Below are 23,072 nucleotides of genomic sequence, written 5' to 3'. Positions count from 1 at the left end.
CATTTCTAATATCCTATAATTTGATTAAAAGTTTTCCGGCGTCCGGCGAAAACTAACTATAATAGATTGAGTCGATCCATAAGAGTTTTAAAAATCATTTTCTAGATTTCTATTTCCTTCATTTCATACAATGTCCAAAGGCTTATTTAATTTAATTAATAAAATAATTTCAGCAATTTAACACTTAACTGTTCTCAAATAATTAAACTATTGTGTGATTAAGTAATTGTCCAATTGGTAATTAATTACAATTAAATTGATGTAAAAATCCCATTAGAATGCCTCTGAAGTGTGTTCAAGGGGAGAAAAGAAATAAAATCAAGCCACAAAATCAAAAAAAAAAATGTTTCTTTTTTTTAAATTTACCAGGTTTTTTTCTGTACATAACCAAAATATAATCAGAACTTTTGCACATCACATTAAAAAATACACAACAACATAAAAAAAAATAGTTTTTATTTTTTAAACTCTTCATAAAACGTCCGCTACTACTGTAATGATTGGGGCCTGGGCTCAAAACAAAAAATATAATAAATATTATTGTATAAGTCTGTAAGGTATTGCATATACCATGAAAAAATAAAATAAAATTTAACAAAATGACAGACTTTGAAAAAAATATATATCGATTTTTTTCAAAAACGGGACTTGCCTATAATAAAAACTTTCATAAAATCATAAAACGTGTACGAAATAATTAGAAAAAAATTAAGCTGCAGCTTATTTGACAAAACCGCATTTAAAGATAAACTGATTGAGGATATTGAGCTGAGCAGCTACACTTAAGAAGACTGTAGTTCCAAGAATATTAGGAATAATATACTTATTTAAAATTTTAGTATGTTATTTTTAAAAGTATAGATCATCAAAATATGTAAAAAAAAACTTTTTTCGAAAATAAGTCAGAAAGTTAGAAAAATCCGTTTTTGTGATTTTTTAAGACGAATTTTATCTAATAAATAAATAAAAAAATTACTGGAAAAATTTATAATCGGTGTTTAGTTTTGAAAAATTTTGTTTACACTAAATCCCGTAACCGATCTCCAGGAAGTCCTTCTAAAAACAATGTTTGGCAGTGAGAAATATTTTTCTGCTTAAAATTGCTTCAAATCGAAAAACCAAAAACAAAATATTACTACAGATAAATATAGGTAATGATCGAAGGACTATAAAACATTTTGACTTTTGACAAAGTGCTGAATTACTCGAAAACGTAGTTTAAAAATCGAATTGGTGATCATACTCCTTTAATATATATGAAAAAGTTATGTGAACATTTTAAGTCGATCGGCCCAGCCGTTTGGGAGAAATCCTTACTGAATCTGAAAGCAGCTTTTCGAGAAAAACATGTTCAAAGTTTTGACAGCCAATTACACTAAGTTAATAAATTCTTACAAATATGTTTACATATTTGTCGAATCAACTTTAAAATTTTGAAAAATATTCTCAAAAACGCGATATATATGCACAAAATTTGATGATTTCAAATTCCCTTGATGTCACTCTCTGCATTAAATTTTAATTAAATTTTCGAAGCTGGTTTAGACAGTTTATCGATAAATATACAGTCCTTATCAGCATAATTTATATCTTGAACGCCAAACTATAACTACGGTCAAGAAAATCTCTAACTTCGTGTATGACAGCTGTCAAAGAGACACTAAATAGCAAACGTTGCCATATTCACAATAAATTGTACACACGACACACCCTGTATTTACACAACAGTGAATATTAATTAGTTTACGTGCTAATAATAACTAAATATTAGCAAATTATGCAAACACATATATGTATAATAAATATTTAACAACAGCTATTAATCTACTTAGTGCCATAATATATCCCGTTAGCATCCTACATACATATATTTATTAGGCTCAACCAAAATCCAATTACGGTAAATAATTGTTCCAATTAAAAAGCCTGTTAGGGCCAACCAAACATATATAATGATGATTTACAATACTTGGTGGAAAGTGGATAATGAAGGAAATATTGTGCCAAATTTGCTGCTGATTTTAATTACAAACACATACACACGCACATATACATATGTACAGAAGTAGTGCAGCTAACAGTGCATGCTGGTGTACACTTGTTTATCCATGATATGCCCTATTTGTTTCCCCATTTAAACTCTTTGCAAACACACACACACATACATATACTATATATGTGTATATACATATGAAAGCGCTTGTGTATTTTGAGGTTTGTCGGCACATATTTTTAAGCCAAGTTATTTCGGTGCTGAAATTCCTTTTGAATGGCTATTGCAAACAAAAATATACAAATACAAATATAGGCGTATAAATGCACCGTTATGTATGTGCAATGTGTGCCTTACCTGCAATCAAATGCAGATAACGGCACACAGACAGACAGACTGACAAATAGTCGATTGCTTTGCAATTTTTATGCTGTCGTTGTTGTTGTAGCTGTTTTTATTGCTATTATTGTTGTTATTGTTACTTTTGTTGCTGTCACAGCTGTTTTCTGCAACCTATTTGTGTGCCACTCACACCAGCGTTGCAACACCAATACATGTATACAGTCGTTTATGTGAAAGTTCACCTTATAAACACACACTCGCATATATGTGTGCAGCTGGCAAGCCCACTTTAGCGCCGCCAAGGGTTAACACATGCCATGCACCAGCTCTTACTCACAACCCATTTGCAAGCAACTACCACTTAGTACTTAAATGTATAAGTGCACCACATACATACGTATATATATATATATACGTACATGTGCTATATGTGAGCTGATGCAGTGGTGTGTAAGGCTGAAGTGTTGTTGCATAAAGGTGGCTAAAATTGGTAGAGGAAGCGCTTAAGCGTTGAAGGTGGCGCCAAGTTCTCGGGGATGGCAAAGTTGTTGAGGAAATTTCTGTTAACGGTGGGCTGTTGCAGCAACTACTAGTAATTGTTGCTGTTGGTATTGTTGTTGTTGTTGTTGTTATAAAGGAAGCACACAGCTTGTTTGTGTAACATGCGCCGTCCATATGGTGGTGTTAGTGTGGACTTTCGCTTAAATCGAATTTATGGCAGGGGTTAATAAACTGCAACTGGGTCACTAGGACGGCATGCAATTTCGAACAACAACAACAACAATAACAACAAAAAATAACAACAACAAAAATAACAAATACAGCAAATGCACCAAAAACATATATTTCATTGTAAGAATAACAAATACAACAACAACAATTGCAACAACAACAACAGCACCTGTAACAACAACAACAATAAAAACAAGTTCTACAGCGCAATAATAACAAATAAAATAACAGCAACAACAACATCAAAATACGCCGATTGCATGCTCGGGCCGCAGGCAACTGAGTAATAGCAAGCAAAGTGGACTCGTACAAGCAGGCAAGTAAACAAGCGAGCAAATAAGCTAGTCAGCGCGTTGATATAATCAAGACAGACGGACAGCGTTGACTATAATTCTTTATATACTTATGTAAGTACATATATATGTATATGCAGTTATGTACTTTTGGGCCCACTAAGCCAACATTTAGTTAAGACTCTCCGCGCGGTAGCAGCAGTGTTTAGCATGTCGGCCTGTTATTTTGTGGCCTGGTGCTTTGTAGGTGTGTGTGTGTGGCGCATTGAACATTGAATGTCTTGCCACAGAAATAGCATTGAAATGTGACCAACTGACAGCGCGACCATGCACGTACTTTCGCTCACTCACGCGCTGAGTTGCTCGTTCACGCTCTCACTCATTCACACACACCCACACTCATTTGGCTCGTACGCCAGGCCAGTAGCGCGGCGGTCTGTCCGACAGTCGATTATAACCTCAATCACAGTGGATTTAGTTGTGCGCCTGCGAAAATGTGCGGGTTTGAGAACAACAGCGCCTGAAAGTATGCTACGCGGTGAAAAGAAAACACAAAAAGCAACCAGGTGTGCGTGCGTGTGTGTGTGTAGACGCATTCGAAGGTGTTGAACGTTGAGAAATTTGTTTGGTGCAAATTAACTTTGAGCTCTTCATTTTGGCCTCCAAAACCGGTGGAAACCCAGAGGAGGAGGAGAGCGACGTTACCAAGCCGTAGGTAATGTAAATTGGTTTTATGCGCAAAAACAAAAACAAGAAAACACGAACAGCGTGTGACGCTATGAGAAGCTTTCACAAATATGCAAAATGGCCAACGACATTTAAGCGGGTGTAAGCGCGCATTAAAGGTGAACCGATGCGCAACTGAACACGTACCGAAGTGGGGGCTGTGTGTGTGCATATAAATTTTCGCTGCATTTTTGAGTGAAAATTTGTATATAGACACTTGAATGTGTTTTTATATAGAAATGTATATAGTACAAGCGTTCTTAGGAGCTTATAAATATATGATATATAAATTTTTTGGATAACCATCGAATAAACTCGGAAAAATTCGTGGGTGAGGATATAACTAATGGAATATACATATGTATGAATCTAAAGTTTTTGGCTTGACGAATATATAATTTTAAAGTATTCCATACCATTTTGTTGATTGCAAGAATAACTTACAAATGTGAACCCATTCAACTTATTCTATATTGTACATATACAAAACTAACCGCCGGATGGCGCTACTATCGCAAAAGATTTGATATCGTGTAGTAAATTCTCATAGATGGCTACTATCAAAATTTGGGCCGAAACGGATTTGTTGGTCTGTTTTGATCATGCGCGGAAGCGAGGGCGTCCGTGAATTTAAAAAAAAATTGAAAAAATAACAGTATCGGTCAGTGATTCTACTCTTGTTCTTAGAAGGAAAATCGCGTAGTGAAATCAAAGCACTTAGATGCAATGGCTGGGGCTCTTCTCCTTCAAAATATACTTGTAATTTTAACGAATATTAATGGGGTGCACGACGGTTTTTTACGAACCACATTCAAGTGCCCCCAAAACAGCTACCAAGGAGAAAAAAAATTCATGATCTCGTTTAGGCAGACCATCGAAAATTCGTACATTATCATGACTGAGACAGTAGGTACCTTAAATGACCGTGCGGGATATATCCCGCGTGACTGTAATAATGGGTATGAGTAAGCCATCAGTACAATGAGTGCTGCGCTGGGTCCCTCCCGACACCAAGCTCAACTGAAGATCACATCACAGCAGTGTTTGACGCAGTTTAACGCCGCAATACGAAGTAGTTCCTACGCTATTTTGTTACCGTCAACGAAACATGGATCCAGCGGTACTCACGTGAGGAACACCAAGGAACAGTCAAAATAGAGGTCTGCACTCGGCGAACCTGCTCCGAAGAATGCATAGACTGTCCAATCGGTCAAAAAGGTGAGCCTCGGCGAAATATAGATAGATCCACTGGTATACACCACAGACCAAGACACAGTCAATATAGTGGACTAAACCTGGCAAACCTGCTCTTAAGTAAATGTATATGGACATTTTTTAGAAAGACTCAGATTAAAGGTTGAAATTGGTTTTGCTGGCAAACAGAATTATTTTTATATAGAATTTTTCTTCGTAAAATTAACGTAACGACAGTTTTCGTGTTCATCACAATTATTACTCATACTTTTACAATATGCTTGGATTTTTTCAATATACATATATAATTGTTTGACCTAAATCGCTTCCTTCACAAAAACGTTTTTACATTTTTTATGCTCCAATAATTATAAGAGATTATATCTGAAATATATTTTTAATCTTCTTAAATTGTCAAATATAATATGTTTTATAAATGCACACACACACAAACATCCACCCATACATACAAAGTCCTTCAAATTTTTACAACCGCCCCTACATTCGCAAATCCGTTTATTCGCTTGCTGGCTCGCTCCGCGTGTAGTGCATTGCTTGCACTTTAAGATTTATTGAGCTGCACCGTTTAAATGATAAATGTCTTTTTGCTGTATTTGAAGTTTCCGAAAGTATGTGGGTTAGCACATGATTTTGTCTCACCCCTTCCCTCTCTAATAAGTTTTATATGCTCATGCTGCATACTTATTTTTTCCTATTGCCACCAATAAAATGTTCAACTGTCGGTGATAAGTTTATTGCACTCGCTGCTACAAGCGCACAAACACTCTCATACATACTCGTGGTAGTCCATTGTCGATTGTCGTTGTCGATTTTTGACTTCGATGGTACATTCAATGGTGATTTTGTTTTTGCATGTTCGTTTGACAATCGCTAGGGCGTGTCCTTTGACTCTTTAAGCTCAGGAATGTGGAACAAATTTTTTGATTTATAACTAGATATACTGCCATGGTAACGGCCGAGTGCTGTGTGGTGGTGTAGTCGTGATATACATAGGTGCGGAGCGCAGGTTGGGTTGTAGGTGAATTAATAAGCCAATAAATGCATTGAATTTGTTTGAAAACTATTGGAATTGCTAAGTTAAGAGGTTCAGAGTTGGAAAATATTATTTCATATTAATTTGAGTTTTAATTTTCTGGTAAATTTAAATTCTGCCAGTCAATAATTGTTTCAAATTTGTATTTGTTGCACAAAGAAGATTTTTCGAAATTAACTTCAGTGCGCCTAAATGTAGGCAAATTTTCATATAGTATATTGAATATACACTTTTGATTGACGGCAGATCTAATCAGAAACCCGGTAGATAAAAATTAAATAAATATATTGTAGTTTTTATACTCTCTTTTATAAGCCTTTAAGAATTTTTTATGCTAATTATTTTGTCCCTACTGTGCATAAATGACATAAATAAGGTTGCATACATTTAGGATTCAGACCGAGGGCTATGAAATTACAGTTTGATAACTTCTTTTGTTATTGGAATAGTGCTTGAATAACTAAGTAATATGTATTATATTATGCCTATATTTAGGTGTTAGAGAAATGAAAGGTTTTAGAGAGAACTTAAAAGAGAAAATTGAGAAAAAATTGTTAGTGTATTATGCTGAACTTATGTAACTTATTTTTCGATAATATTATTATTGTTAGTTTATATTATATTATATTATTTTTAATAGTATTAAATTGTGATGTACTTGTATATTTGTAGACTTCTTAACAATAGCTCAAAACTGTTTGGTGTCTATAGAGAGACTAAACTTTAATTTCCAAAAATGTGATCTTAAAGCATTAAAATTTGTATCAGATCTTAATTTCACCTCATAATCTTTTTCGAAAAAAGGAATCTGCAAATGAGTCGCTACATTTAAACTTAAACACTTAACATAAACTTAAGAGAATTTAATGTGGAAAATTTTCAACCTAACCAAATATAAACAATTATGATAAAATAATTCTTAAGTTCTTCCACCAACTAAATTTGCTCACGGATGCCTATATGTATGCTAAATAAAAGTGGTTCGACGAAGTCATTGCGTTTATAATTGAATTAGTTTTCTTTGTTAAATGTTTAAGCCAAGACATTTGTTAAATGTTGACTAACTAAGTGCGATACTGGCGCCATCGATTGCCAATATTTTAGACACAAAGAAAAGAGCTCAAGAGAGTTATGCACACACAATCGACTGCTCTCACACCAACACTTCACAGGTATGCACACAGCCACATACACGGTCATAAGTGTACAAGGGTGTATTTAATCCATATCGATTTAGCTTTGCAAGGTTTCCTCGTGAATGAACGAAGTGTGCGCTGGAAAATTGTGTTAGCAGGTTAGGTGCGAGGCAAATCAAATCAAATCAAACCACCGCCGAGCAGTAGCTAAAGCATGCCTCAGTTGGCTGATAAGCTTAGTTAAGGTAGAGTAAATCGTATACTCGTATGGAAATTTTAAAGCAGCAGCACGTTTCAATGGAACGCCGTAAACTTGGTTTAGCGTTACGGTTTTGCATGGTGATATAACGACACATGTCTGTGATTTGTTGGCAGCTGCTAAATAACTGTGCTTGCTTAAAATCCGCTGTGTAGTGTGGATGGTGCGAAAAAGGGTAGTAATTAGAATTGATTTAAATAGGAATTTGAAGGTGCTTGGGACTAATTGATTTAAGCTATGTGCACATTACAATGTATTAAAAAAGGCATAGACTTTCATGTTTCACGAAAATAAAATTAAAAAAGTTTAAAGAACTTTTTGAGGTATTCTTTTCATAAAAAGCTTGTAATATATTACGATTTTTCTAATATCTAATATTTGAGCAAAGAAAAAAACTTCATTTTACAATTCGGAATACATCTTTTAATGATTTTATGCTGTAGTTTAATTGTTTCTGGCACAAATAAGATTTAATTAAAAAAAATTTAATTTGCAAGGTATGTATGTAAAAGAAAGTAAGTAGAATTAGAAGAGGGCGCAGTAGGAATATACATACAATAATTAGCATTTTGTATTGTTTTTTTTTTAAATATCTATTACGTTGCAACTTTCAATAGAAGCACACCCCTTTTTAAGAATTTCAATACAAAAAACTACGGTATCAATTGTTTTATATTTTAAGAAATTTTAAATAAATATCTAGATATAGAATAGTAAAAATTTTGAATTTTGAAATTAAATATTTTTAAAGTTATGCGCGATTTGCGATGGCGTTAAGCAAAGTTTCCTCACTGCTGCAGTGATTTTTGCTTTCTCCGTGGATGAAATCTAAAACAGTTTCTCTGATTCCAAACTGTTCTCTACTATAAGATATCATCCGTACAATGAGCTACGGTTGAAAACAATTAAATACATTGACAAAAGAGTGAAATTTCTCCCATAATTGGAGTAATTTTTGGCTCGACGAAATTCGGTTTTGGTCAGATAAAATACTGGTAGGGCATTAAATGGCAAACTAAGCAGAACATACATATATAAAAAATTTGATAGTAATCCCCGAATAAGCATTGCAGCAAATTCGAAAAGTGTTAAAAAGCGCATTTAAAGATAGACGGATTGCCTCAAATGACAATTGACTATTAACGGCAACACTTTAGAAGGATGTAACTAAAAAAAACGTGAATATATATAACTACTGCTATATAAAGGTATGCAATAATAAAAATTTTGATTTTTTCGAAATTTCAGACTTCTTAACTATGGTGGAGTAAAAGTCCACAAAATTGCGTATTTTCCGGAATAGACCTTTTTAAATATTATATAAGTTTTTGGTATTTTTAGAAAGTCACAACAATATAAATAATAAATATAAAATTTAAGGGTTTTAAGGTACATAACGGGTCTTTTTTAGAGGTGTGGCTTCCAATGTGGCAATACTCTTTTCGGAGTTGGTCTTTTTGAAAATTGTTATTTGATTCATATTCAGTTTGGTTTGCCATTTTATAATGAACAGACTGATTTCGCTAAACGTTCGGTGAATGGACCCAAAACGAGATGGCCACCGACCACAATTTTTACAAGTAAATTTTGTTCAGTGATGAAGTTCACTTTTGGTTGAATGCGTACGTTAATATGAAAAATTGTCACATTTGGAGTGCCGCTAATCCGCAAGCCATTCTTGACACGCCGTTACATTCTCAAAAAGTCACTGCTTGGTTGCTTTATGGGCAGAGGGAATCTTTGGACCATATTTATTTAAAAATTAAGCCGGCCATAATGTTAGAGACAATGGGGAACGCTATAAAACCATGATTAATGACTTTTACGCCTAAAGTGGAAGATGTTGATGAGTCGCGTTATTGCTGACATACAGCCCCAATTGTTGCAAATAGTGATCGAAAATTGGGCCTCTCCGCTGAAATTTATTCGAGCCAGCCGCGGCGGTTACTTGCCTGAAATCAATTATAAATATAAAATGGCAAAACTTTATCTTTATAATAAAGTAAAATTCTTGGCTATAATATATTCGTTTTATTTCTCCTTGAAAAAATTGTTCAAAAAAACGCCCTTTATTTAAGAATTCTTAGAATAAAAACTATATATATTAACCAGGATTGTCATTCTAATAATGATAAATTCAAGGGTTATAGACATTAGAATTATATACATATAAAAAATCGTATTTTATTACAAATCAGATCGGCAACTACTAAGCCTACCTTCGCTGGGTACATCACATTAAGTAACTTTGAGGTGAGTAAACCTTTCTAATTGACTAGAGAAATTTTGAAAACCTCATCTCAGTGAAATTCGCTTCACATTTAACAATGTGCTGAAATAAGCGATAGTTTGCATTCTGATTCCTAAAAGCAAGTTTTGATAAGTTTTCAAACTGTTTGAAAAACTGTTGGAGGCAAAAAAATTTTATTGAAATTTACGAAATGTCATTGTATGATCAAAATGTGACAGTTTGTGTTGGCATTTACACTAAATAAATTATCTGACAAAAAACTAGTGAATGAGATTTTAATGGTTACTGCAACAAAAATTCCCTAGAAGTTTGATGTAAAGAAAAGTGACAGTGACTGTCTACCCAAAAAGTAGGGCAAACGTGGTAAAAAGAGTTCATTTTGCTGTGGCTAATGAAAGCGTTCGCTTGTTTGAAATGTGGTGTTTTGATGTTAAATTATACAAAAGTATCTGAGCTAAAAAATCGTATTTTTCCAAAGTTATTCCCTGTCTACTTACTGACATAAAAGCTGAAGTGCTTAGTATTTATTAAGAAATTTGTTTATATATTTGTAAATACCCGTATGCGTTTTATAAATATTAAAAAATATGGAGTATTCGGAACCACATTTTGGATATGCTAAATTTTGGCTTTTCTGTTTACAATCGGTATTATATCTGTTTGACTCACCATATTTCTAATTCCAACTGTGTATGGTCCACTTTTATATTGTATAACATTTGGGTATTTTGGGTGTACTGAAGCAGTTACAGTTTTTAGAATATACTTTTATTCAATTACATTGAATATAATGTTTTTTTTTTAATCACACGCACACTCACAATAATGACTTGCTAACACTTTATTGTATACCGTTATGAATTTATCCATATCCTGGTGGCTTCTTCATTATCATACTCTTATGTAACGGTGGCATACGTGAATCCCAAAAGAAGATATGATAGATTGATAGAACAAAACCCACACTGCACAGACCACATATATAAATCAGCACCATTACATAGCGAATGCAACGCTCCGAAAAAGTCGGTTTATGTGCCAATATCTCTTCAACTTCGTGCAAACGATACGACGGCAAGTGACCGGTGGATATCCTGACAGTGGTTGGGCGTGAGCCTCTTGATTCTGACGGTGTGTTAATTGCAGCGGGTTCTGCGGCGGACTCCGCTGCAGCGGTGCCCTGATCGCCGTCGTCATTATTATTATTTACACTCGTTTCAATTATATTGACAATTTTCGCTAGATTTTCCGCCATTATTCGCGCGACGTCAATGAGCAATCTGCGATGTGGTTGCTCTGATCGGCGGAATTTAAATGTGATTCGAAATGAAAATCAAATCAAAATCGCTTTTATATATGGCACATATGTATGTAAGTCACATAGTTGTAAATTAATTGATGAGTGCGAATAAGTGAAAAAGCGGCGGCACACGTTTGTGGTAGAACTGTCAAAAAGTTAATGGCAATATAGAGCCACATGACAGGAAATACTGAGAAATTAACACAGAGCCACCAGACACCAGGCCAAAATGAGCAGGCTGAGTCGGTTCAACACGTCATATGTGGGTACCCAGCTAGAGCTCTGTGTGCTTGGGATTTAGTGAAACGAAAAATAGGATTAAGTCATGTGTATTGCTTTGTCAACTTTTTGATTTCGTTTTTTGCCTTTTTGATGGCGCTGAATTTCGCTTTAATGGCGTTAATTAATCCGTCGCCCAAGAGTAGTGACTATGCGAGTGAGTAAGCGCCGTGCTGTCGATGACAGGCAGTCAAAGCAAAGAGGGTGCCACGTATGGTCAGTGGGTGTAAAGTGTGTGCAACAAATTTTGAAATAAAGTGTCAGAGTTGCATGTCATTGCAGGTTGTGAGTATGAACCAGCAATTCTGAATGATATAAACAACAAATCGAATATAGGGTGCTAGCGAACATCGCTAGTTTCGCATGCACGGTGGCTTAAGTTTTTTTTATCACTCAATCGCATTCCTCTCGCATGATCATGTCATACCTCGAGTAACAAAAAAAAAAAAAACTTTATAAAATGAGGTACATTGGAGATCAGCTTTGGCTCAACAGTCTCTTTATTCTTTATTACAAAAAACTATCGTTTTTTGGTGAAATTTTTTAAGTGTATTCTAGAAGAGCCATCTCAATAAAACGGTGGATCCGGATGTTTGAGTGTATATCAAACAACTTCATACAACTTGATCTGAATATTCGTGTGCCAAAGTCATTGAGAGAAGAGATAAGATAAGTTGCATGCTATAGTTTTGGAATATAGATAAATAGAAATGGTTTATGACTATATTGAAACATTATTGTCAAATCATTGAGGTAACAGACGCGTAACATTATTCGGCGATATATTGGAATAGTTTTTGTAAAGAAGTTTCTTAGAAGAAAAGGTTTTCAGAAAGCAAATTTTCTTGGCTAAGCTTCAAATATTACTTAAATTAGGTTGTGAAAGTCTTTTAATTGATAAATATTATATAAATAGAAATTCTAATTTAGAACACATTCTGTCAAAAAATATTTTAGATTCTAAAAAAATCATCGATATTTTAAAATTGTATTCAAAATTAACCCGAATATTGGAATTGTATTAATTTCTGACTTGTAATGAAGGTTAAAGTGATAACTCTGCAGGGCGTATGAGTAACAAAACATAATACGAGGTGTGTCCAAAGGAAAAAATGAATTTTGAATTTTAATTTTTTTGAAAATTGCTTATTTATTCATCAATATATATTTTGTCCCCTTCAAAGTAATCCACCTCGGATATAATACACTTGTGCCAACGCTTTTTCGAATCCTCGGAGCTATTCAGAAATGCGCTTTTCGGTGTGGCCTTCAGCTCTTTCTTTGATTCTGACTTGATCGCATCAGTTGTGGCAAAACGCTTTCCTTTCATAGATTTCTTCAGTTTTGGGAATAGGAAAAAGTCGCAGAGAGCCAAGTCTGGTGAATACAGTGGTTGAGCCATGATTACGGTTTTGTTTTTGGCCAAAAAATCACGAATAAGCATTGATGTGTGGGCCGGTGCATTATCGTGATGCAGAAGAAACTTCGCTGTCATACCTTTCATGCCCAAAACATTCGAGAAAATTGAATAACATAAGCCGATTGATATACTAACATCCTCTGTAACTTCTCTAATAGTGATTCCACGATTTTCAAGAACGATTTTTTTTTACTGTTTCGATGTTTTCTTTGCTTGTTGATGTGGTCGCAGCTCCAGGATGCTCAACGTCATCAACATCTTTCCGGCCTTCTGTAAAGCGCTTGTACCACTTATAAACACTTTTTTGAATCAAAGTGGACTCAACATTTCAAGTGCCTTGGAGCACATTTTTAAGACAAAATTTAATACATATTCTTTGATCCATTCCTTTCAAAGTCCAAAATCGAAGAGGAGACAAAAACGTGTCTAACTATTTCTGTTGGCAAAATCAAAATACTAATCGAAATTAGCTACTAATGCAAGCACATGAGAAACATATATGTCCGACTATAACAAAAATAAAATATCGATAATCGAATGTACACAGCCCGCGAAAAATCAAAATTCACCTTTTCCTTTGAACACACCTCGTATAATCATCCTACAGTCATATTGTTTAGGAATTAGATTTCAAGTGACCCAAAATGATCCCAGATTTAAATTTTGTGCTATAACTATGACTAATGCAATTAAGTATCGAAATAAATTAACAAGATAAGGATAAGAGGGATTTTTCTTCAAAAAATTTGGGAACAACTTCAAACTAAAATTTTCAATATGAACCAATACATCAAGGTCCACCAGTCACGACCATATGCTTGAACCCTACTAATAATATAATCGTCTTTCTTTTTTATTGCGAGCAAAATATTTGAGTAGACTTTTAAAGTCGAAAGAAAAAGGAACACTTACCTTTTCGTTGACTTTTTGAAAAAAATTAAAATCTTCATTAGCGTCCGATAATTGAAGATCTACCGCAACAACAGTTTTACTTATAAATATGCGCTTGGTAACATTTGTTGTTGAAGTTTATTAAAATATTTTTTCTTTTTAATATTTTGAGTTTTTTAAAATTTCTTGCGGATATTTTAAATGATTTCACTTAGCGTGGGAAGATTTCCCAGATATTTATTTGTTTCTTGGCTGATTTTCTGAAAAATACCTCAAGATTTGTTCGAAAGCATATCTCTAAACTATTCCAGTTAGAGAATTTTATTTTTGATATTGCCGTCTTGCTTTTAATGTATTAGGATAAAGCGCAGGATTTCTCTAAGAATAACTCTGTTATGAAATACATACGTAAAATTGAAAGTGTATATATGCGTTAAAAAAAATAAGGAATCAACTGATGCCTTTAAGGCGGAAAAGGTTAATTTATGCGAAATGAAGCATGCGTTTGTGAATTTTTTGTGACGACACAGTTAAAATGTCTTTATTAAAGTCAATGATACATAAAAGCATGACATTCGAGGAATATTATTATTATTATATACAATTTTTACGACGAAATATTAAAAAATACGGCAATACCAGCAATTATTCGAACGAGTCTTGGAAAAAAAGAATTGTGGGTCCCTTCATTTTTTGGTGATGTATCATCCGAAATCAAAAATCGTTATACAATAGTTTTTTCCAGGTCATGCCGAGAACAATTTTTGAAATTTCAATTCAAATTTTTTAGAACATTTTAAAGAAAAAACGCGATTTTTTTCGAAAAATCGGTAAATTTTTTATCGTTCAATAAAAATTATTAACAACTTTGATAAAAAATTTTCCGATGTTACTTTGTAAATTATGTACAGAAATCGCGTTCAAATTTCAAAAGGATCGGTGCAGTAGTTTTAAAGTAATGAGACTTTAAAAATGTGAGTTGTGAGCAAAACGCTTTGAATTTTGGAAATCTGATGTAAAACGTTTATAAAACAAGTTTAAAAATAGTTCTGTATTTTTTTGCTAAATATTAGTACATGAAAAATCAGCTGATGTTAAGAAAATAATATTATGAGGAGTGGTTTGATTCAAAGAGGTTACATAATTAATACATAGTTTCTGAACGTGTCCACGGGAACAATTAAAAGTATGTAGATTTTTTAAAAGAATTATTTATAAATAAATATTTACAAAATTTTAATATATAAGTGATTCAAAATTTCACTTCTATTTTCATTTCAATGAACTGAAACTGGAATTTTCTTACGTATCCTTAAAACAAAAAACAGTGTTGCCATACTTACCAAGGTTGTCTACTGGGATATTACACTTAACATTAGAAACTCTCCATTCGTAATTCGTTTCAATTATATACTCCCCCCACACATATAGCACTCCTTAGCCCACGTGATGCGCATGTTTGTACTCCGGCAGCGGTGGCATACTCGAATCCCAAATAAACAAATAGTACATGGCTAATGTCATGCCTAAGCCACTTATGCCCGCGATGTATATAAACAAGGAGATTAGTCGGAAGGTTTTTGTTTCCAAGAAACTGTCAGATTTCGGCACACTGATTTCTTCATCTTTATTATCGCCGTTGGCGGCAGCAGCAGGTGCGAGTAAAGACATTTTCGTAATTAATTACAATCGAATTAGAGAAAGTAAGCAGAGTAAGAGAAGAAGCAGCAGAGGACAAACAAGCGCAGAAGACTTTTTATAAAACTTTCCTATGCGATAAGACTTCGTATGTGTTGTTTTTGCGTTTTTCTGGGTTTTGGTATGACCGTCTTCTAACCACTCGCGTCGACGGCAATTCTAAGTCTCAAGTGTAACTAAAATGACTCGCAAGAAAATTTGTTGTACGAGGCTTTTCTTTCGTCCCAATGTCTGCCACTTTGGCTGTTGCGGAGTAAATATGGGTGTTAGTATGTATGTACTTGTATGTCTATATGGTTATTTCTGCGGTTCGGTCTACTAATTGTTTATTGTCATTACATAGTACTTGTAAGTATTGGCGCGGTTTCGGTCTCTTCAAAATGGCATTTCACTATCTACACTTGCTCTTATGCCTGTATGTATGTATGTTAGCGCAAATGTATAGTTATGCCACTTAGTTATGTATGTGTGCGAGTGTTTGGTATGTTACAACGGTTTCGCATATTTAACTTATGCATTTCGTTTCTTATTCTTTTGCACACTTCGCTGGTTTCGAGGCGCTAATTAGTTGCAGACGTTCTCACATACATACATATAGGAGTATATGTACTTAGATGCCCTGTAGGAAAATTTTGCGATAAAGTAAATTTCATTGAGTTTCTATAAACACATATTTCATTATACAAGGAAGAATTTAGGTACGAACGACGTAGCCAGAGTTATGATCATTACAAAGTTATCCGAAAGGCGAACTGATTTGCGGTTAGCTATAACAACTCAATAACATTTGAATAAATTCAAATTTATTTAAGACTAATGTAGTAATAAACAAAAAATGTCTAAACGATAAAAAAAAAAATTATTCGAGATAAAAGCTGTTTTATTGAAGGAAGTCTGTGGAAAAATCTTTTATATTTTTTGCATATGTAAAGCCTAAGGCGTGCTTGGGTAACAGTCGGAATCTGATAATAATATAAAAGAGGTCTCGCCAGAGAGAACAATTGATCAAAATTGACCCGGACTGATAGGCTTCTTTTGAGCATTAACTCTTAATCGAAGGTTCATGCACCTTTGTTGGGATGGCTTTCACTGCCTTTAGCGAACTTAGATTTTTCCGTGTTTGCCTAATCTTTGGATCACCATTTGCTAGATTGTTGGATAGTTTCGACATCGTTCATTAACCCACGTATCGCCATCAGTAATGCTGCGTTGGATGAAAGTAAGAGGCTTCAGCTACGTTGTCAAGCATCTCTTTTGAGAAGTCTACTCGACGTATTAGCAAAAGATTCAAGTCTTTTGGTACGAGTCTAACATTACCCCGCTTCATACCCAAAGCATTAACTAAAATGTGTTGATTATATGCATAAGTGATGTTGAAAAACTCGACTGTCTCTCTGATGCCAACACGAAACACTATTTCTTAAACGTTTTCGATGTTATCGTCATTAACAGAGGTGGATGGACGACTCGCATGCTTTGTACCATTCAAATTCTTGTGTTGCTGATAAAGTAGCCTCCCAAAAACAATTCTCCAATATTTTCAACGATTTCATAGCCATGATGGAAAGTCAAAACTTCGAGCCAAAGTAAATTTTACACAAACATAAAAAAGGTTGCACAACTGGTCTACCTATGAATGCTCCCACTTAACGTTTTCCTACAGGTATCTTCAATACATAAATATGTCAATATGGTGTAGCACTGTAGTATTTGCTCGTGTTCTCTTGGCTCCACAAGCAAATAATAGAAATTCGTACAAATTTACCCATATTATATATTTAGTTTGTGCCCAGCTGTCGCTAAATTTCATTTTATTACCATCGTGTGCGGTGAGTTGAATGGCACAGTCAAAAGATTCATAAGAAAACATAAGTGCAAAATCATACTTAGAAGGTTTCTCATTTAATTTATGGCAAAATATATCAGCGGCCAATATTACATGTAACTAATGGCTCGTATAATTTAATGTCGCCTATGTTTTTATTAGCAATTAATGTGATTTCCGAATAATATTATTAGTTTTAGCAAATGAGTGCCAACTTAGAAGCAGCGCTACAAGTTTATATAATACTTAAATAAAATTTGCTGTGTCTGCTATTGCGCCCAGAAATGAAGTTATACGACTTCGATTTGATGTAACGGCACTTTTTTCTTTAAAAGTGGTTCTAAATGGTTTTAAATGGAAGGTACTGGTTTAATATAGTTGTAAGTAAAATTATTTTGTATTTTAGTTTATTCTTGGTATGATTGCTGGGGAAACGATTGGATCAGTGGGGCGCAAGTCTTTATATCGATAATGCTATGAAAAATATGTGCAGTCGCATATTGACCAAAATGGTATAAAGTCAACTGAAAGGAAAGAGATTTTCAAATTCAATACATCGGGGCTAGCGGAAAGTATATTAGGATTCCGACTATTTTGTTGTCTTAATTTTGAACTTATCTGTATTATATCAATTAAATTTAAAACTTCTGTGGTTATTCTTTCGAGAGTTATTCCAAATTTAGGTCTAAGAATATAGTCAGTATAGGGAAGAAATAAGTGAGCCATCGTCCGTAGTATGGAAATACTACAATATATAGCTCTAACTGGATGATCACGTCCACTTTTCAAGAAAACTAAAAAATGACTGAATTATAGCATTCTACCAAAATTTGGTAATATCAACTTGTTATTCGTATTATTTTGATATATCGGTCTCGGTTCGTTATGTGAATGAAACTATTATACACTTTGCAACATGTTGCGGGTGTACAACTGAGACAAGATTTTCTCAGTAAAATAGAGACTAAACAACTAGAAGCTTACACTTTGGCTACACATTTAGCAGAGTTCTATTCTAAGCTGACTCCGAATACATAGGCTGAAAAAAGCAGTATAATCCTACAACTAAATCCTTTATTGGTACTTATTCGATAGGTTTTTAAAAACGTCGAATCTGATTAACAAGTAAAAGGGCACAAATATTTGGCGGAACCTTTGGTTTTGAATTTATCTGTTGTTGTAGCGGCAGAAAACATTTTCGTACCAAAACTTGTTAAGGTCGGATAAAGAACCGAATCCGCTCCGGTCATGTAGATGTCGTGGGGACGGTAATATATTTCACAATGGATTGAAGTCTAACTTTGCGCGGTAAATCTAACGGCACCATAGAATAATCTAAGCAGTACTCAGCTTAAAGTTTTAGACAAAAATTGTTTTCTACAGAAATTTATTATAAGAAGGTTCTGGCTTCCTTTTACCGTAAACAGCTGTTTGACAGCTTAACCGAATAGAGCTGCCCTATCGCAAACTTCATATCGAGAAGTTTCCACATTGAACTACATGGATAGCGGTTATTCAAAATGGCACAGTAATACTTTCTTCACCTGTCTTACCTTTACGATCCTTAAATCCTCTTAAGTATACGACTGAACTTTTTGCACTGGTTTGCCGTCTATAGATATTGGAAACTTCAAATGTATATCCGGCATAGTTGAGTCGAAGAAAAGCAAGTAGTACAGCGACAAAATCATGCCTAGGCCACTTATACCACCGAGATATAAAAATAAAGAAAACCAGCGAAATACTTTCGTATCGTAGAAACTGGGAGCTGATGCATTATCTTCGGACTCAACCTGATCGTTTGCGTAAGCGCCTGAAGCCGCGTTATTCATTATAACTACAAATATCGCGTACTAATGTCCCAACGAAAAAATGAGCAACAGCTTTTAACTAGAAACATTTTAAATTTCATATGCAAAATTTTAGCATAAATTAAATTGTAATGAAGACACTTTGATTGACAAATATCTGTTGATTCTTTTTATGCCCATTTCAGACAGCAAAAAGCATGACAAATCACAAGTGGTCTCACACACCTTCGAGGAAGCGCTGGAATTGACACATGTCGGTCGTTTCCATTATACGTTGATGCTAATTTGCGGTATTTGCTTCATGGCAGTGATGGCTGAAACGATGGGCATCAGTATGGTAATGCCTATGATAAAATGCGATCTGGCAGCGACACAAGCCGAGCAGGGCTTACTCGCATCGGCGGGTTACTTCGGCGTTGTGATGAGTTCGCATATAATGGGCTTTCTGGCGGACACATGCGGACGTGTACGAACGCTGCGCTACTCGTTAGTTTTAGCTGCCGCAGCGACAATCATCTCGGCCTTCTCCGTCAACACTTGGATGTTGATCGCATTCCGTTTCCTGAATGGCTTCTTCATTTCGGGCTGTCAGGCATGTGTCTTCAGCTTATGCGGCGAGTATCATAGCAATAGAACCCGTGTACGCCATGTAACGCTCTTGTCGATATTTTTGCCATTTGCGCTAATATTTTTACCTGGTAAGTGGAGTGTGCGGAATTGAGTTAAATTTGTAGTTCAAAAATTTGAATTTCTTTTGCAGCCTTGGCTATTTTTATTCTGCCAATGAAACTGGATTTCGTCATATTGGGCTTGAAATTCGCTTCGTGGCGTGCCTTCTTTCTCGTCAACACAGTGTTATCTATTGCGGGCTTGATAGGCCTTGCCACATTATCCGAAACACCGAAGTTCTTGTTGGTGCATGGCAATCACGATGCCTCTCTAAATATACTGCGTCGTATTTATGCTAAAAATACAGGCGATAAAGCAGATAATTTTCCAGTGAAGAGTATTGCTCTGCAGACAGGTGGCACTGATCTGTCAAATGTGCATGGCGTTAAGGATGCGCTGAAAATTATCTGGATTCAGACAATACCGCTATTTTATAAAGAACGCATTTTGCATACATTTAATATATGCTTTTCACTCTTTTCGGTTTACGGCATATCTCAGGGATTGTTCATGTGGTGAGTAATATATATAATATGTATGTATGCTTTAGGGTTTCGAGTTTTCCATACTACAAGTACATTTCATATTTTCAAAACAAAGTAAAAAGTATTGTTAGATCGATTGAGAGTAAACTAGAATTCCCATATTGGAATGAAATAAGAAACCTACACATATCTACTCTAGAAATATATCCACTCTTTTCGACTTTTGCTGCAATTTCGACAATAGAGCCTTCGAAGAAGTATTGAATAAAATGTAAAACCTTATTAATTGAAGCCATGCTCTGGTATCCACAGGTTAGGGTTAGATTAGGTTAGTTGGTTAGCATCAAGATAGATGAAAAAAACTGTAATTGGATATCAGCTTTCGGCATAACGCCCTGAACCTAGCACAAACCTGCTTAGGCGGATGTTTAAAAGTATGACAGAAGCAGCATGCGACTGCACAGCTGCTGGTAGTTGACCAACGCTTGCTGAGTTTGTCTGAGGCCTACTAGTACAGATGTGAATCACAAGAAGCTGACGGAGCTCCTAGCTGTTCCTTATACCAACGGCATATACGATGAAATTAAAGCTTTGTAAACTGCTGACGACTGAGCACTGCTAAAGCATCATTGTGGTAGGAAAAGTTTAGTGGATCTGTTATTTTGAAATAACTATGTATTTTATAGCGACTTAAAGCAGTTTTAAAGATTTTTAGTTACCTTCAAATACGAAACTGCTATACCAATATTTTAACAGGCATTTTTTTTTTAAAGAAAGCACATACTATAATATATTCAACTTATAATTATATTTTTCTCATTGTATATTTAGGTTCCCTACAGTGCTCAATGAGCTAATTGCCAAAAATGGTCAAGATCTCAAGGTATGCAGTGTAATTGGTGGCATGGAAATGACAACAACGGCGGCGAGCAGTGACTGCAGCGACGTCTTGGACACTTTTATGTTCGAAGTGCTGATGATGATTGGTGTCTTTTTTACTGTTGTTTTTCTCATATTCGCCTACACCATCGATATAGTAGGCAAGGTCAATTTGTTAAGTGAGTGTTCTCAATTAGATACATAATTATTTTTTAAGAAATAAATTTAATTTTTTTTCATTTACCTAAGTGATTTGGCTGGTGGTTTCTTGCGTTTGTGCGACTGTCCTACATTGGATCTCGGATTTTGCCGCCGCAGTGGTCGTTTTAACACTACTAATGAGCATTGGCAATTGCGGTGGAATCCTTGCCACCATTTCGATTGAGTTCTATCCGACACAGATCAATGCTATGGGTATGTGTTTCGCCATGATGATTGGACGTCTGGGTTCCGTAGCCAGTGGCAATATCTTTGGCATGATGATATTTAGTTATTGCGACATTTTATTTTGGGCTATTACGGCACATATTGTGGTGTTAGTCGCATTAGCCACCGTATTGCCGGAGCGGAAACGCGAGCGCGTGGTGAGCAATAATATAGCAAAATGATGGGGTGAGATTAAATACATATCTGAGCTTTAACTACGTCCATTTCCGCTGCAGTATTAATAAAATAGTTGCGATCATATTTTGAGCGGAAGTATAACTTAAAACCAAAAGTTAATCGAGAGAATCACCGAATTGTACAAATCCTGATAACTTTAGTTGAAATATGTTTCAAATAGAAATATTTGTACATACTCGTACATGCATATGGATATATATAAATATGTATTGATATATGTATAATACCCATATACGAGTACATATATAAAAATCGCCCTAAGGACCGACATGATTATGTTAATGCCAGTGTCATTGTTCCTATTATATTTTAGTATTAATAAATTTGTAGTTTTTCTTTTCAATTATGTACATACAAATAAATATAGTTTTAAAAATATTTGAAATTTTCTGATTACAAAATGACGACAACGTGAGTAACATTTCACTAAATTTGTTTAAGTGTTAAGCTTTATGTACTAATGACTTAAGCGATTAAGAGAGATTGAGAACATAAATTTGGTGTCAGGCTAATTGTTGAAGATATCGATAAAATAATAGAAATCGTCATGGACCGGATTTTCATTAGTGAAAACCAAGTCAAGGTCAAACCAAGATTGGCGGGCAGGAAGGTTTCGGTAGAATGGCAGTTCTTTACTCGAACCTGTACTGTATAATTGGATCGTCTGAAGTAAGCAATCATCCAGGGGTGGTCAGCTTGGGCCAATAGGAAAGGAATTGTGTTCCAGCAGGACAATGCCAGGCCATACACATCGAAAGGTATCCACTCACATTTGAAAGCTTGGTTGGAAGGTATATCTGTTCATGTCAATTGCGAATAATTTTGCAGATGAAAAGTTCGCCTCAAGAGAAGCTTGTGAAACAAGACTGCCCCAGGCTTTTGCCAATGCGGAAGAGGGTTTCGATGAGAGTGGCATTTTGAAACTATCCTCAAAATGACTTAGTGCATGTTTCACAAAAATCGAGATATTTTAGCTATGCTAAATAAAACCTTCGATTTAGTGCGGAAATAATTGATTTCTCTTTTGATCAGGGAAGTGTCTAAATATATGTTGTAAAACTGTCTAATATATTAAGTTGCCATTAAGAATACATGAATATATTCTTTCATTAAAATATCTCTGTGAAATATATAAAAGTAACCGTAAGCGTGGGTATCGTTCAGTATATAGAGGTTAATAGTATGGAAAGGCCTCAGTGATAGAGAGAATT

At 34.8% G+C, this 23,072-nt stretch overlaps 3 protein-coding genes across 8 annotated transcripts in view; 1 reads left to right on the top strand and 2 right to left on the bottom strand.

Moving 5' to 3' along the window:
• inaF-D overlaps positions 1 to 10,845 on the bottom strand; it is a 30,281-nt gene extending 19,436 nt beyond the window's left edge. Inside the window, exon 1 of the transcript XR_011396314.1 lies at positions 10,650 to 10,845. The gene's annotated coding sequence lies outside the window, so the exon portion shown is untranslated. The remainder of the gene's footprint in view (positions 1 to 10,649) is intronic.
• Positions 1 to 22,239, top strand: part of LOC106614409 (niacin transporter NiaP) — a 46,972-nt gene extending 24,733 nt beyond the window's left edge. For 5 of the 6 annotated variants that reach the window (XM_014230145.3, XM_036376178.2, XM_036376179.2 and 2 more), the window contains exons 3-6: positions 19,390 to 19,902; positions 19,965 to 20,388; positions 21,190 to 21,416; positions 21,487 to 22,239. In XM_014230145.3, the coding sequence (XP_014085620.2) occupies positions 19,390 to 19,902; positions 19,965 to 20,388; positions 21,190 to 21,416; positions 21,487 to 21,845 (1,523 nt within the window). In that variant the 3' untranslated portion in view covers positions 21,846 to 22,239. Of the gene's footprint in view, positions 1 to 17,619; positions 17,755 to 19,389; positions 19,903 to 19,964; positions 20,389 to 21,189; positions 21,417 to 21,486 lie in introns of those variants that run through there. The other variant, XM_036376180.2, reaches the window with a different exon arrangement.
• LOC138857242 (uncharacterized) lies at positions 15,214 to 15,789 on the bottom strand. Its single transcript, XM_070109393.1, has one exon. The coding sequence runs from the start codon at positions 15,539 to 15,541 to the stop codon at positions 15,308 to 15,310; it is 234 nt and encodes a 77-aa protein (XP_069965494.1). The 5' UTR covers positions 15,542 to 15,789; the 3' UTR covers positions 15,214 to 15,307.
• Positions 22,240 to 23,072: the final 833 nt, after the last annotated feature.

The sequence above is a fragment of the Bactrocera oleae genome, chromosome 5, assembly GCF_042242935.1.
Source record: "Bactrocera oleae isolate idBacOlea1 chromosome 5, idBacOlea1, whole genome shotgun sequence".
NCBI classification, from domain to species: Eukaryota; Metazoa; Arthropoda; class Insecta; order Diptera; family Tephritidae; genus Bactrocera; species Bactrocera oleae.
This window is presented reverse-complemented; position numbering and strand designations above follow the sequence as displayed.